The sequence below is a fragment of the Oculina patagonica genome, chromosome 10, assembly GCF_052425735.1.
Source record: "Oculina patagonica isolate OP01 chromosome 10, crgOcupat, whole genome shotgun sequence".
NCBI classification, from domain to species: domain Eukaryota; kingdom Metazoa; phylum Cnidaria; class Anthozoa; order Scleractinia; family Oculinidae; genus Oculina; species Oculina patagonica.
In genome coordinates, this window is record NC_135767.1 from 7894660 (window position 1) to 7908976 (window position 14317).

A 14317-nucleotide genomic window follows, 5' to 3' on the forward strand; every position below is an offset into this window, starting at 1 on the left:
ATGCGTGGTCGCGATCGAGCGTATTCCGGCCATGTCGGGAGCGGGAGTTTACCGGTACAATAGAATATAGGTTTTTTGACCAATTTGACCATTCAGAGCGAACGTAGTATGAGTTATTTTATAATATAGTATAAAAATACTGCGTGCTTTTGTCAATGACGAGAGTAACTAAGGGTACAATTGATTGGGAAATCCGGATTTCGGATTTTTCAATAAAACACAAAATCCAAATGCGGACTTTAACTTACTGAAATCCTTTTACCGAGGTTGATTTCGATGAAGAAATCCAAACTTGGATTTCGTGGATTTGTTATTTTTTTCGTTTGGGGGGAAATCTGGAAAGGAGTTTGCAAAGTTATAACTAAGGAACGATCAATACAGAAAATAAAACAATGGCAATGTACACGCATTTTATTGTGGTCCCATAATATAAACAAAATAAAAATCAATCGAATGAAAAGGCAAACCTCTAAATACATAACCTTTAAATAAATGGTTAGTAAGTTCAGGAAAAATGAAGACAATTATGAAAAAAAAAATAGAAATATGGGGCTATATATATGCACCAGTATTGACGATTCCCCCCTTATCTATGGCAAGAATTTAGATGTAAACAAGTGAAACATAATTTATAAAAAAGAGATCAAAGTTAAAATTCTAACTTGGCTTGAAAGCTCAGAGACTATTGCACGATGTTTAAATGATAGCTAGCAAGAAATAATATGTTTTTGCGCAGTTAATTCAGCCCTTTGAAAGCAATCTTAATCCTAGACCTTTGATATCGATAACAATATTTAAGAAAAGATACACATGTTGATTACAAAACAATGCTTATTCACAAAATTTTCTTTATGTACGCTGCGTTTGTCATATTTGATATCACAAAAAAGCAAGTAATAGCTATTCGAACAAATGAAGACAGTTTTTGTCTATCCGGCCATTCGCTGAGCGCTTTGTAGGTTTCTTATGAGTGTTCCTCTTTAATTTCTCAGTGACTCAGGAAACTGAAAAATATGCGATCGATCATGATGGAAATGTGTCACGGCTGAGTTTACTCAATTTTATTAAGTTTTGCTAAATACTCGCTATTAAATGCTAGCGAAGAAACTACATCTACGGATATAAATGACAAATTTATAGCTTCGTTACAAACATATAAGTCTCTCGGGCGTTAAAATTAAAATTACAAACAAACAAACAAACAAACAAACAAGAAAAGCATTAACAACTGTTCAGCCTAACAGTTTTCCAAACCGCCATATCGCAATCTGTTTAAATCATTTTTAATATCCGACCATCCGTTCCTTCCTTTGTATTTGCTGTTATTGAGATGTTCCTAAACTATTTTAAGAGGCTATTTTTATATTTCACTTAATTTGGTGAGTATTTTTTTATGCTAAATTTAGCTCAAAACCTTAACACAGTTCCTTTTACTCACGAACGTACCATGTTGAGCATCTAAAATAAAGCAACTGTGAACCAAAGCCGGAAAAAATAATAAATATTTCGTTGGCTTTGCAAGGAGCTTTCTACCGAAATCTTTTTATCCGCAAATTATCTTCAAACCAAAGAAAAGCAAAGAAAGTATGCTTGTCAACCCTCAAAGGGACTGAGTCAGAGAAACAGCGATTCCCACTTGTTATTCAAAGGAATGGATATATTCTGCTTTTCTTCCTTTGAGTTTCTTCAAGCGTTGTCGTTCGACGGTCGAATCCAAAGATCTATAAAGCGAAAATAAAAAATGAATAATCAATATATGACTAAGAAAATCTTAACCAAAGGCAATAGTTTAGCATGTTATGTGTTTGTTCGCCAACTGCGTTTAACATCCAGTTCTACAATCGTAATATAAAAACAAAGAACAATTCAAAATTTCTGACCATCCTCTCCGTCAATTTTATATGGCAAGCGTTATTTTTGACATTTTGGGGCTAATAACTTCAAAAGTACTCGTGAAAGTTTTTGTTTTTGATATGTTTTTGTTTAACTTCATAATGTAAATAACAAATTGTAGTTTTAACTTTTATGAAAATGGTAAAAGTGCCTTTTTGACATTTAGGGGCCAGGCTAGCTCGGTGAAAGCTTTTGTTTTTGATATGTTTTTGTTCAACTTCATAACGTAAATGAACAATTTTCAGCTAACAACTGTTTACCTTGTTTTCGAAAGAGAAAATGTCATCCTCAGCTGCATCTGCGGGTGAAATTCTCAAGGTGCTCCTCTTCACCTCATTCGTTGGTGCTTCTGGGAAGAAAACGTTGTCATAAATATCTTCATACTCTGCATAATCTTGCTCGTCTTCATCATCGTCATCTTCATCATCTTCATCGTCGCTTTCTTCAAACAAATGCTGAAAACGTGGCAACTCGTAAATCCCTTGCTTGCGTCTGACCGCAGTCGATACACTCTCGTAGAAGCCAATCTCACTTGATACTTCTCCTGCAACGACCTCCGTCTCGCTGACTTGAACAGTCAGCGTCTGCACCTCAAAACCCGACTGTTGCACTGAGGCCAGGTTCTCGTAGACAGGCTCTTCGTTTAAGCTTTGGTAGTGTTCAGTGTCTTCCTCGCTGTCACTATAAGAGCAGTAGGTCTCATTCCAAAAACCACCGCTATTCGCAGGAACTGTTTTCTCGGGCCCAATCTCTATGGCTACAGTCTGTACCTCATACATTGGCATATCAAAGGGGATTGTTTGGTAAATTCCATCATCTTCTTGGCTATCCACCGTTGTGTAACTTTTGGTATGTTTTCTGTTTAAAAACAAAAGATAAATGTTGTTAGTTTTAAAGCAGCAGGGACGGAATATTACTTGTTTTATTAACAACATTAATTTTCAGCTTTAGTTTTAGCTTTAGGTTTTTTTTTTTTTTTTTTTTTAATTTTTTATAAAGAAAAAAAAAAAATATTTTATATAAATATAAATATAAAAAAAAAAAAAAATTTTATAAAAAAAAAAAAAATTTTTTTTTTTTTAAAGGAAAATTTTTTTTTTATTTAATAAAAAAAAAAAAAAAAAAATTGATTGTGCGATAGCGATTACGGAAATATCGGCGACAAAACCTTCAAATTTCCGTTATCAGCCGAACTTCGTTCATTTTTGTCAGAAATCCCTGAACAGCTCTGTATTTCAAAGAAATTCGTTTGCGTAAGTATTGCTTAGTATTGTTGAAAAAACTCACTTTGCAAATTAATGTAGAAAAGTGTTTGTTAAGTGACAGTACAAAGCAAACGGCCAAATTGAATTGGGAAAAATACAGACAAACAGACAGACAGACAGACAGACAGACAGACAAACAGACAGACAGTCAGACAGAGACGGCAGACAGACAGACAGACAGACAGTCAGGCAGGCAGAAAGACAGACAAACAGAAGGTCAGGTTCAGAATAATAGAAAAGTAAACAGAAAATCAGTTGTTTTGGATGACATAGATGTTATGTCAAGTAACTTTTTTGGGCAGAGGAAGGGATACTCACCGATATGAACGAACGAAGACGAACAATGAGCCGCCCAAGAAGGCAAGGAACAAGACTATTGGAATCACTAAAAAAAACAATGAATTAAATAAATATGTTTAATATTACCGAGTTTAAAGTATTTTCATTGTCGTTTAACCCACGTATAAATTTCATGTAAAAGTCACATAGAAACCTAATAAATGGCCCAACTCACCACGAGTCTCTGGTAGCTCGGTAGTGAGAGCGCCAACCGAACACGACGAACCAACCGGTATATGGGAGGCCATGGGCTCGATTCCCGTCGGGGACTCAGATTTTTTCTTTGTCCCACGCTCGTGACATCGGTAATGAACATGTCATCTTTATCATGAATGGCTTATTCCGAATAAGCTTTTGTGCTTTGAACAAAAGGACCATCGTGTACTTACAGTAATAACGCCATACAACTTAACAAGATTCCAAAACGTAACAGTTGTTTTTTTTCTTTTCAACCAGAGGCGGACCTACCCGCTAAACGTGTGTCAAACACTGCTTTTTCCACTGGTGCCTCATTGCCTCTTTGTGATAAAACACCCGAGGAGGGAAAATCCTCTGAAAATAATAATAATAAAAAATTGTCAGTATTAAGTCACACACATACGTCGCTTGCCACATAAAGAAAGTAAGGCCCAAGTTAGGCCAACGAGTCTTTTAGGTCTTAATGGTTTGAAGAAAAAGGCAGATAATCTGACTGACAGGATACTCAGTATTTTAGGGTAGGCTAGAGTTGGTATGTAGGTAGCGTAAACTTAGCAGTTTTAATCCACACGAACCAATAGTAAGCATTCAACATTTTACAGAGCTGCGTTGTCAATAAATGACTCTATTATTTTTCAAGATTGTCTTTCGTTATCCATTGTCATCTTCCCAATTCTTAACCATCCCTAATCCATTTTGAATCATCAATACCTCCTTGGTTAACCATTTTTTTTGTTTCCTTTCGTTCGAGCCTTAACGACCCATAAGGGCGAACCTTAACTCAGATCTCTGAAGCATGAAGCGACTTGGCGGTAAGGTTACCGCGCCTCCCCATTTCAATTTGAAAATGTGTTTTAACGTGTTGGCCTGTTGCAAACACACACATAAAATCCCGGATAAATTTTGAGTTTTAGAGTAGGAATAATTCACGCCACTCTTAAATGAAGTGGTTACCTGAGTCACAGCCATACATCGCGATACGCATGCAGGGAGAGAAGCCGCTGTAGTCAACTGGATGAATTCGAATGTAATGGGCCCAGGTTCCGTGGAGAGATACATTTTTACCTTCAATGTTGTCGTTGGCTTTGAACTGTAAGATTAAAACAAATGAGGGTGAATTATCCCCTGTTAAATTATGCAGATAGATGTATTGCTAAAAGCAAATTTGAATAGATTTTGCAAGAGATTTAAGCGAAAACAGACATATGGCCAAATCGTGTCTTTACTGACAAGCAGGCAACATTTAAACTGACACATGAGAATTTTATATTTCTCAAGTTTTGGTTATTGATGATCTCGTATTCTAACTGAATCTTCCTATCGTGAACCTCGCTTCTTGTCTTTCTTTCAAACTACCCACTACTTACCAAATGAATACCAACCAACCCATCAAACCATAACCGACCGACCGACCGACCGACCGACCTACCTACCTACCGACCTACCTACCTACCTACCTACCTACCTACCTACCTACCTACCTACCTACCTACCTACCTACCTACCTACCTACCTACCTACCTACCTACCTACCTATCCAACCACCTACGACACTGTTCGCGATTACTCCAACAGAAAAAAATCAAACGTATTCTTATCAACAATTTACTTACAATTTTAGTATCTCCTTGCTCGGTATAGTTGACGAATGATGCTGTTTCGGAACTGTTACTCGTGGACACATAATAACTTTTGACCCACGCGTTTGTAGAGACATCCGTGACACCTTCAGTCTCAATCGCACTAACGTTTGTAACATATCCTGAAACAAAGAAAAACACATCGTTGAATTTGATTATCGTACATAACTCTTTCTCTAAAGGAGAGTGTGTGAAGAGGGAGCAGCCATTTTTTATTAGAGTAAAAAGGTTGCGTCGAATTTTGTCACGAGAAATTTGATGTAAAAAATTTGATTTTTAAAGTTGCCGAAATTCATTCTCTTGCATTTAGATTCCATCTGATCCCGTCCCCACCCCCTACGAATGGCTTCGAGAGCCTTAGCCTGCGGCTCGGATTCTCAATAAGTCATTCGGGTACCAAAAAAAAAATGACTTGCTATCATGTTTATTAGAGTGTAAAGACATGGAAACTGAGGTTTTTTTTTCTCAGGTACTCAACATATGAGGGGGGACCAAGAAGAATAGCTTGCGACTATGGGGACGAAATAAACTGTATTAGCGAGACAAACGCAAACGTTATGATCATAGCAGTACAAAAAGAGATGTCTACTCACCGAAGAACACTTGCAAGTAAGGCGCGGTATCTGTTAGTGACGAGCACCAGCCATCCTCCCAGGCACCCATAGTCTCGACACCAATCCTTCCTCGGTACGCTGCACGCCCTTCACCTCTTTGAGATGAAGCTGTAATGTCTTTATCTGGAATTCGACGATTACCTGGTACTTTGAGACCAAGCTCTTTGAATCCACAACCTGAAAGGCGGATATGTGTTAAGTTTTGTCGTAAAACGTCTCTACGTGTTAAGTGTTCTCACTTCAGTTACAAAATTAAATAGAACCAGGAGTTTAGGTATGCAATGGGTTCTAAGGCCCGTTTCTCGAAAGCCCAGGATATTTTTTTGGGCCCTTGAACCGTATCTTAAAAACAGAGACGCGCATAGGCCTTAAACTTTGCATGAAGAAAACCTCTGTCCCTATTTAAGATATTTGAATAAAAGTCAGCCATGTTATCATAAGGTTTGAGAGTTTGCTATGGCTTTCCGGGTGCGTAAACGTTTCGGGACTTTCGAGAAACGGGCCCCTGGCCCCGGTTGCATTAAGCAAAGGAAAATTAGGTGGGGGGTTCTACTACCATTCGCTGTGTTTCTGAAGGTCTTCTTGTACAATTAATGGATAAATAAGTAGAATCTGGTAAAATAAAGAGTGTGAGAAACACAGTGCCGTTGCGAAAAATTCCTTTGGAACACCGAGAACAGTTGCACAGTGTTAGTTTTTGCTGACAAGGTATTTCAAAACATGAAAAAAAAAAAAATGGCGAAAGTATCTTTTGCTTTCATTAGATCTTGAAACTTGTTCAGTTTGCAGGACTTCAAATAAGTAGTTACGCCTGAGTAAGTAGTCTACTCCAGCGCCCCAAAGCACTGACTCGGCCATACGGCCTCCACTTATAACGTCGATTATTATAATTCGTTCTCACTTACCAAACTGACACTGTCTTCCATGGTAACCACGGGAACAATCGCAGCGATAACTCCGTCCAGTGTTTATACACGTTCCTCCATTAACGCACGGTGAAGAATTACACTTGCCTTGGTCTTCCACTGCAAACAGCAACGAGTTCCAAAAACATAAGTGTGAAGTGTTTGTAAACGGACGTTTAAAGAACCGTAGTCAGCCACGCCTTAAAATCCGCCATTTTCGATGTCATCGAAACTACAAACATTGTATGGTAAAGCGAAACCCTATTGAATCGCCGCAAGTTGTGTTACTGGAATTTATTAAATAACCTCTCTGGCAGATTCACGGCAATCTTCTGCATTTAGTTACGCTCCGCGTGATCCATAATACAGAAAATCTCGTATGTCAACACAAACAAAGGGGGCTGACTAGGGTCCTTCAATATGCTTAATTCTGTTTACCAAGCCGAATGTAACAGGAAACTAGAGTGAATGAACAACTTTAGTAATCGATTAATAAACTAATATTTTCGAGGGACGGTGTCAAAGGCGATCGTTTTTTTTGTCCAAAACACTCAAAGCAGCCCCACGGTTGTTCTCGCTGACGCGTACACCTACCATTATTTGTGGTCCATGGTATATGAGCTCATATACCATGGTCTGTAAACCAATCAAAACTCTGGACTTGCAATATGCTTTGGCTATTTTTTTTTTATATATATTAAGACATAGACAGTGCTTTAGTCGGTCGGTCGGTCAAAAGAACGAATAGATTAATCACGTGTCTGTGTTACTGTTGCGTTTGCCAAGCTTTCTATCTGGTTCTATGTTTGACCCGCTTGACACGGGTTCGTACGTGTTCTTTCCTAGGGCCCGTACTCTGCGTTATTCAGTTACGTTTGTAATGTGAATGTTTTGCTGTCTTTAACAAAAACTTACAGGCACAAATTTGTCGTTTCAGCTTCTTCTTCAGATCCTTCAGCCCATCAAAAGTCGTTCCGTACACTAGTCCATCATCATTACCACTTATTTCTCTGAGTTCGTCTTCATCATAGTCCTCCCCGACACCGATGGCAAATATAGTGACGTTTCTGTCACGCAAGGCTTTAGCTGGAGTTCTTATAAGATCGTAAGAGGAACCAGTCGTGAGGAAAACCAAATAATTTGAAACATCCTTTCGACGATTAGAACTTGAGAACATCTTATGTCGAACGTAGTTTAATGCCTTCCCGATATGTCTTCCTTTATTTGGAAGAGACACATTGTCCACGGCAGCAATAGCTTCTGTTGAATTGTAGTAATCATCGAAATTGAAAACTTGATGAACGTTGCTGGAAAAGATTGTTAACCCAACGTGAGCTTTTTCCTTGGAAACATCAAGGTATTCAATCAAACCTTTGACGAACTTAAGAGTCTTGTTAAAGTGACCATTGCCAGAGAGTTCCATGCTTGCAGAACCGTCAATCAAGAAACCAATGTTGATATATTGTCCTTCGCAACCTAAAAAGCGTTTGTTAAAATAGACAAAAGGCGTTAGACTTGGAACTGTGGGATATTATGAGAAGTAAGTAAAGTTGTATGGTTTACTTTGTTGAAGAAAGTCCGCTGACTGGCTGTTTCTCTGTCTGTCTGTCTGTCTGTCTGTCTGTCTGTCTGTCTGTCTGTCTGTCTGTCTCTCTGACTGACTGTATGGCAGACGGATAGAGGGTCTGTCTGTCTGGCTGTCTAAATGAAAGTCTGTCAGACTGACAGACAGACGTAGGGACAGTCTGTCTGTCTGTCTGTCTGTCTGACTGACTGACGGACTGAATGACTGACATGACTGACTGACAAATTAAATAAATAAAAAAAGTCTAATTGACTGACTGATTGAGTGACTGACTGACTGATCAAACGAACGAACGAACGAACGAAAGAACAAAGGACTGACTGACTGACTGACTGACACGACCACACGCTAGCTGATCTAACCCCTTTCCAAATTATTAATAGCCAGCCTAAATTCCTAGGAGGTATAAACAAATACTTACGTGTCTGGCAATGTTCTCCAATGAAGTTTACAGGGCATTTGCAGTGATAGCCTCCAGGTGTGTTCATACATTCGCCATCGTTAAAACAAGGATTCTGAGCACATTCATCTATGTCTGAAAAACAGAAGTATGACGTGTCCATTATGACGTCATATTGCGCAAAACTGGTTTAACAAATTTCATTGTCCGCCATTCGCAATCGGTCTTGCTTTTCACAATTTTTATGATATAAGCTCGTCGCCATAACAAAGACCCTTTGTACAACCTTGCAAAATGAGCACTTCAGATCAGCAATGCTGGACCGGGCTATCAGGAAGCTGATTAACCATAACCCAGGGTTTAAATTACGCGAAGTATTTTTAAAAAATTATATTTTCTTGCAGCCATGAAAGTTCTTCAAAGGCAGAATTTAAAGTTAATGAAGGCGTGTGTATGAATTTTTATTTACCTTGTTCACAGTTCGTTCCGTTCCATCCCAAAGCGCATTTACACTGGGGCGACCCATCATCATTGATGGTACAGTTACCATTGTTATGGCAAGGGTTCGGCAAGAGCATGCATGGTGATCCAGCTAAACAAAGGAAAAGAAAAAAAATATTTAGTGTACCCCTGATACAAGCCTGCAAATAATTTTTGTTTATAAGGAGGTCATTTGTCCGGCCAGGGGCCAGTTTTGACCGGTCAAGAAGCCAGTCTGGTCGGACAAAAAATACAAAACAGTATGAAATTTAAAAAAAAAAAACGCTCCAAGCCGGGCTGTAAACAAACGCGTATTTGACCTACGATCGTCTACGATCACACTTTCTCTTTTTGCAGCTGGAGAAAAGAGAAAAAGAAAAAGCCCGATTCAAATATTTAATGAGTCGGGATCGTCTGGTTGTCTCAGATTTCATCAGATAAGAAATTTTTTTGCTGGCGGAAATGTTGATTCAGGCGCAAAACTTGAACAAACGTAACTCGAATAAATACTAAATCGGCCTTTAGTAGGTCACTTTAGATGCTTTTTAAATATATGTTCATTTTTTACTTTTTGGGAATAAAACAGTTGAAAGGACACGGCCGATGTATGCGCGGTATTTTTAGACCGGAAGTCTCGCTTTAATCGAGAGTTTTTTAATGTTACCTTTTGTTTCCTGACAAACCAGAAAAAAATTCTGGACTAGCAACTAACAAATTGTCAAAAAATTGTATCAGGCGATTGAAATTTATTCTTTGTACCTTTCTGACTAAAAAGCGTAATTGCACGTTTCACACTTTTCACGCAAGAAAAAACTGTCGGCTGTCAACGCAGTTGAAACAATAATTTGAACCAAAGATGCTCATGAAACAAATTTGCATTCATTCTGATTGAAAAACTTCTGGAAAATGTTTTTGAAGCATTCTAGATTCAATTCGGTTCTTGGTCAATAATTGAATCTACAAAACTTGCAGTGATTAAACAAACACCCGTGCAACCGGCACGTAATAAAACAAGACTGAATTCTTATCTGATTGATGTTAAAACTTGTGATAGTCACATGTAGCGAAATCAAATAAGAAGAAATAAGCGATCTTTTATGACATAGTTTAAATTATATGTACAGTATATTCTTCGAAGTGGAGTTAACAATTTTTAAAGATTATTAACAAAACGCAAACATGGCGACACGCTGTCTGGCTGTCGGGTCGGCTTGGCGGAAGTTTATTTATTCAAGATCGCTGAAGCGAAACGGTATCTGACGGGTTCTAATTTTGGCGGTTCCAATGATTTTGCGAATGTTGTACGTCCACGATTGCGTAAAAGTTTGATTGCGTAGACCTTTAACAGACCGTGGAAACGGATATCTGGGCTACAAACTCGGAGTCAATTGATGTCATATTTTATCAGACATGCACGGTCATAATGTCCGACCAGGACAAGATTTTGCCGGTCAAAAGCTGAAATTTACCGGACATTTGTCCGATGACCGACTGTTATTTGCAGGCTTGCTGATATAATAAACCCCTTTATAACGAAGTCCCCTGTATAACGAATGATATCTTTCAGCCCGGATAAAGGTAATGACAGTAAAATGTATTGAAACTGAACCCCGGTAAATCGAACCCCCGTTAAGCCTTTGTGCAGCGGTCTCCTATCTCCTCACACGAACAAATTTTCCCAGTCCCTTGGCACTTCGTAGAGAAAAAAGTTTTTTTTTTCGCAATTTGAAGTTTAATAAGGCTCTTTTTAGTCCAATTTCGGTTTTCCAAAACCTTTACAGTTTACAGACAAGGCTAAATTTTTATTTCCAATTTTTTTGCCCAAAACAACCAAAAATCTAAATATCAGTGCAAGAATTAAAAGATCTACATCAGAGGGTTTGAAGCCGTTCAATAAACTCGCAGGTTGTTTTTTTTTTTTAAAGTCTAGAACACTCGGCTGCGCCTTGTATTTTAAACTTGATGAAGCACTCCTGCTCGTTAATAAATCATTACTTTGAAATCAATTAGACTATCAATTCTGGTGATTTTTTTTTGTTACTTCCAGGCATGTTAAGAAAACTGAAGAAAAAGTTTTCACATTATAATTTGCCAGACACTCTAACAGATTTAGTGATAGAAGTTGCCGGCTTATAATATTCACGATTACTAATCTTACAATTTGCGAACCAACGACAACTGTGGCGACGAAGTAGTTTAATTAGGGAGGTACTTACGAACTTCACACTGTTTTCCCGTCCAGCCAGGCGCGCAAGTACATGTGTAGTTGCCCTCAGGAAGATTAAGGCATAAGCCACCATTTGCACATGGAGTCATGGAGCAAGGGTCTACCTCTGACAAGAACGCAATTGAATTAGAATATCGAATTTCATTTTTTTTTTAAATATATTTGATCAATTCTGAAACAAGATACCATTCCAACCCCTCCTTATGCAAATGCCCGACCCCTCGCTCATCCAAATCAAAGAAAGAGGAAAAAAATACATATTTGGTTAATTTACTGTCTAGACATCAATCAAGTTTATATTTGTCTTTCAAGTTCATATTTAAAGCAAGTATTTTAAGGGATGGCCATGAATTCAAGCAATGTGACTGACTGACTGACTGACTGACTGATTGATTGATTGAGTTGATTGAAGCAAAGGTGATACCAAATAAAATATAGATAGACCGCGTGTTTCTTTTTGAAACTAAAAGCCTTTAAAAAATATTTAGTTACTTTATGTGTTTTAGGTTTTGGTGGCGTTTATTGAAGATTTTTATGACACATGACCATAAGCATATAAATACGTCTCTTACGATATTTTCTTACCTTCGACAATTGCATCTTTTAGAGTCGCCATCGTAGGGCCAAGACCATCATAATCATCAACTGTAAACACATGCTTCGAGTTCGGCTCCGAAGCCATTTCATTCAACTGACCACGTTGATATCGACCGATACCAACACTGAAAATTGTGACATTGTTTCGCTTCAACGCAAACGACGGGATTGCCAGATCGTCATTTGATCCACCATCTGTTAGCACAACAAGAACATCTTGTCCTTTGTCATCGTCGTGTTTCTTTGAGCGGTTAAATAGCTCCGTTCTTGCAAGATCAAGTGCTTTGCCAATATTTCGTCCTTTACCAGTTAAGTTAAGATTGTCCAAAACGTCCCCAAATTCAGCATGCGTGGTATTTTTATGAAACTGGTGTTTCACTTGTGGGTTATCAGAATATGTTATTATTCCCACCATCGTTTCATCTCCGTCATCCTTCAGAGTTTTCACAATGCCTTTGACAAATTCCACTTGCTTTTTGAAATTCCCCTTGTAATATTCGTCTATGTCTTCTCCAGTATACAAGACGAAGCCAACGTTGAAACCACGGGAATATTCTTTAATAAAAAGGAAAATTAAAACAAAAAATTCAATTTTTTTAGTGAAATGAACTCAAGAACTTACGTTTACAACACGATATAAATGTATCCGTTTTTGCAATATTAAAATAGATAATTGTCATCAAATCAAAGAAACCTCAAAACGATGTTTCACTTGGTTAGAAAATCGCCAAAGAGATAAAAAAAACCATAAAGCACGATTTCGAGCTACAAACTTCAAAAGGATCGGTTAAGCTACGTTTTGCAAGAAGCGCCTGTGAGAATGAGCTTCGATAAGCAAATACACAAATAAAAATTTGAAATAAATGGTTCACGGATGACCTAGTTTTTAAGTCAGAGTCCTTTGAATGGAAAAGTAGTCTGCCACCACCTGAATAAATGGCGAGATAAATTGAACTAAATTGAAGTAGCTATATTAAGGCAGAATTTTTTTTCTGGCTGAATATACTGTGTACCTTGTCTGCATGAGCTCTGTTTGTTGAAGAATCCTGGTCGGCAGTTACAAAATGACGTTCCTGGGAAGTTGATGCAGATTTCCCTTACTTCACAAGCTACGTTTGCACATTCGTTGACATCTGTTAAGAAAGGAAGCGTAAACGGTCGATGTCATTTTATCGCATTTATTTTACTATCATTGAAATATTTATCCCTTTCCAAACAGAAAGTCACCGAGCTTTCGGTTTGGCGTGCTAACATCCCTTTCCCGCCACTACAATCCAGTCTACAACCACATTGATCCGCCACAAACTGGAGAAAAATAATTATGCAAAATGTGTAAGGGGCTGGTGACACCTATACTAGCTGAACCTATCTTTAACCCTTATAAGATAAGAGTAAACCTAACTGAGGTCTTTTAATCGTCTCATCTATATCCCGGATAAAACTTGTTGAGACAACTTGTCTTTTCAATTTTTTTTTTCGAAGTGATTACCGCATTGTCAATATCTTACATGATAACAGCCTGCACCCCTCCCCCCAATCAATGTTGACATTCACTTTTGCTAAAATTTGCTAAAATATGTCTTCCGAGAAATGTTTTCGTCAAAAAACAACATTGAATAGGGGGAGAGGGGGGAATAAATGTACTATGAATTGGTGAAGACGGAAAATAACTGTCATCTTCCGTTAATTGTTAATTGTCTCAACAGTTTTGGCCTGGATTGTAGGCCTATTAAAATATTCTTAAATAATGATCAAAGCACAATTTAGACTTAGTTTGGCCTTAACTAGAGCAGAAGTGACATTACGCAGGCCGTGCTTACAAAAAATGACCATTGACGGAAAAATGGTGTCTCCTCTCGATATCTCTGTCTTAGTTGTGTTTACTCCCCATTTCTTTATGAAAAATGTTCAATTTTATGCCATCCCATGTTTTTAAAGCAACTAATAAAAGATCATAGATATAAAGTACTGTAATTAACCTACCTATCTCACAGTTGACTCCTGCAAAGCCTGACAGACAAGTGCATTCGTAGTTATCAAAAAGACTTTGGCAACTTCCGCCATTCATGCATGGATTACTGTAGCAGTGATCGACAGCTAAAGAAGAAACGACAACAGTCGTTATTTGAAAACATTAACGCAAACAAACAAAATATGTAGTTACAAAATTTTCC

General features: G+C 37.9%; 1 protein-coding gene across 2 annotated transcripts in view; it reads right to left on the reverse strand.

Annotated features, from left to right (window-relative positions):
• Positions 1–399: 399 nt before the first annotated feature.
• LOC144628269 (uncharacterized) overlaps positions 400–14317 on the reverse strand; it is a 66175-nt gene continuing 52257 nt past the window's right edge. For both annotated transcript variants that reach the window (XM_078486339.1, XM_078486338.1), the window contains 15 exons: positions 14127–14240; positions 13157–13276; positions 12132–12698; positions 11536–11652; positions 9309–9431; positions 8861–8974; positions 7770–8330; positions 6855–6974; positions 5929–6126; positions 5309–5457; positions 4650–4785; positions 3966–4049; positions 3477–3543; positions 2154–2751; positions 400–1721 (listed from right to left, as the gene is read on the reverse strand). In XM_078486339.1, the coding sequence (XP_078342465.1) occupies positions 1644–1721; positions 2154–2751; positions 3477–3543; positions 3966–4049; positions 4650–4785; positions 5309–5457; positions 5929–6126; positions 6855–6974; positions 7770–8330; positions 8861–8974; positions 9309–9431; positions 11536–11652; positions 12132–12698; positions 13157–13276; positions 14127–14240 (3146 nt within the window). In that variant the 3' untranslated portion in view covers positions 400–1643. The remainder of the gene's footprint in view (positions 1722–2153; positions 2752–3476; positions 3544–3965; positions 4050–4649; positions 4786–5308; positions 5458–5928; positions 6127–6854; positions 6975–7769; positions 8331–8860; positions 8975–9308; positions 9432–11535; positions 11653–12131; positions 12699–13156; positions 13277–14126; positions 14241–14317) is intronic.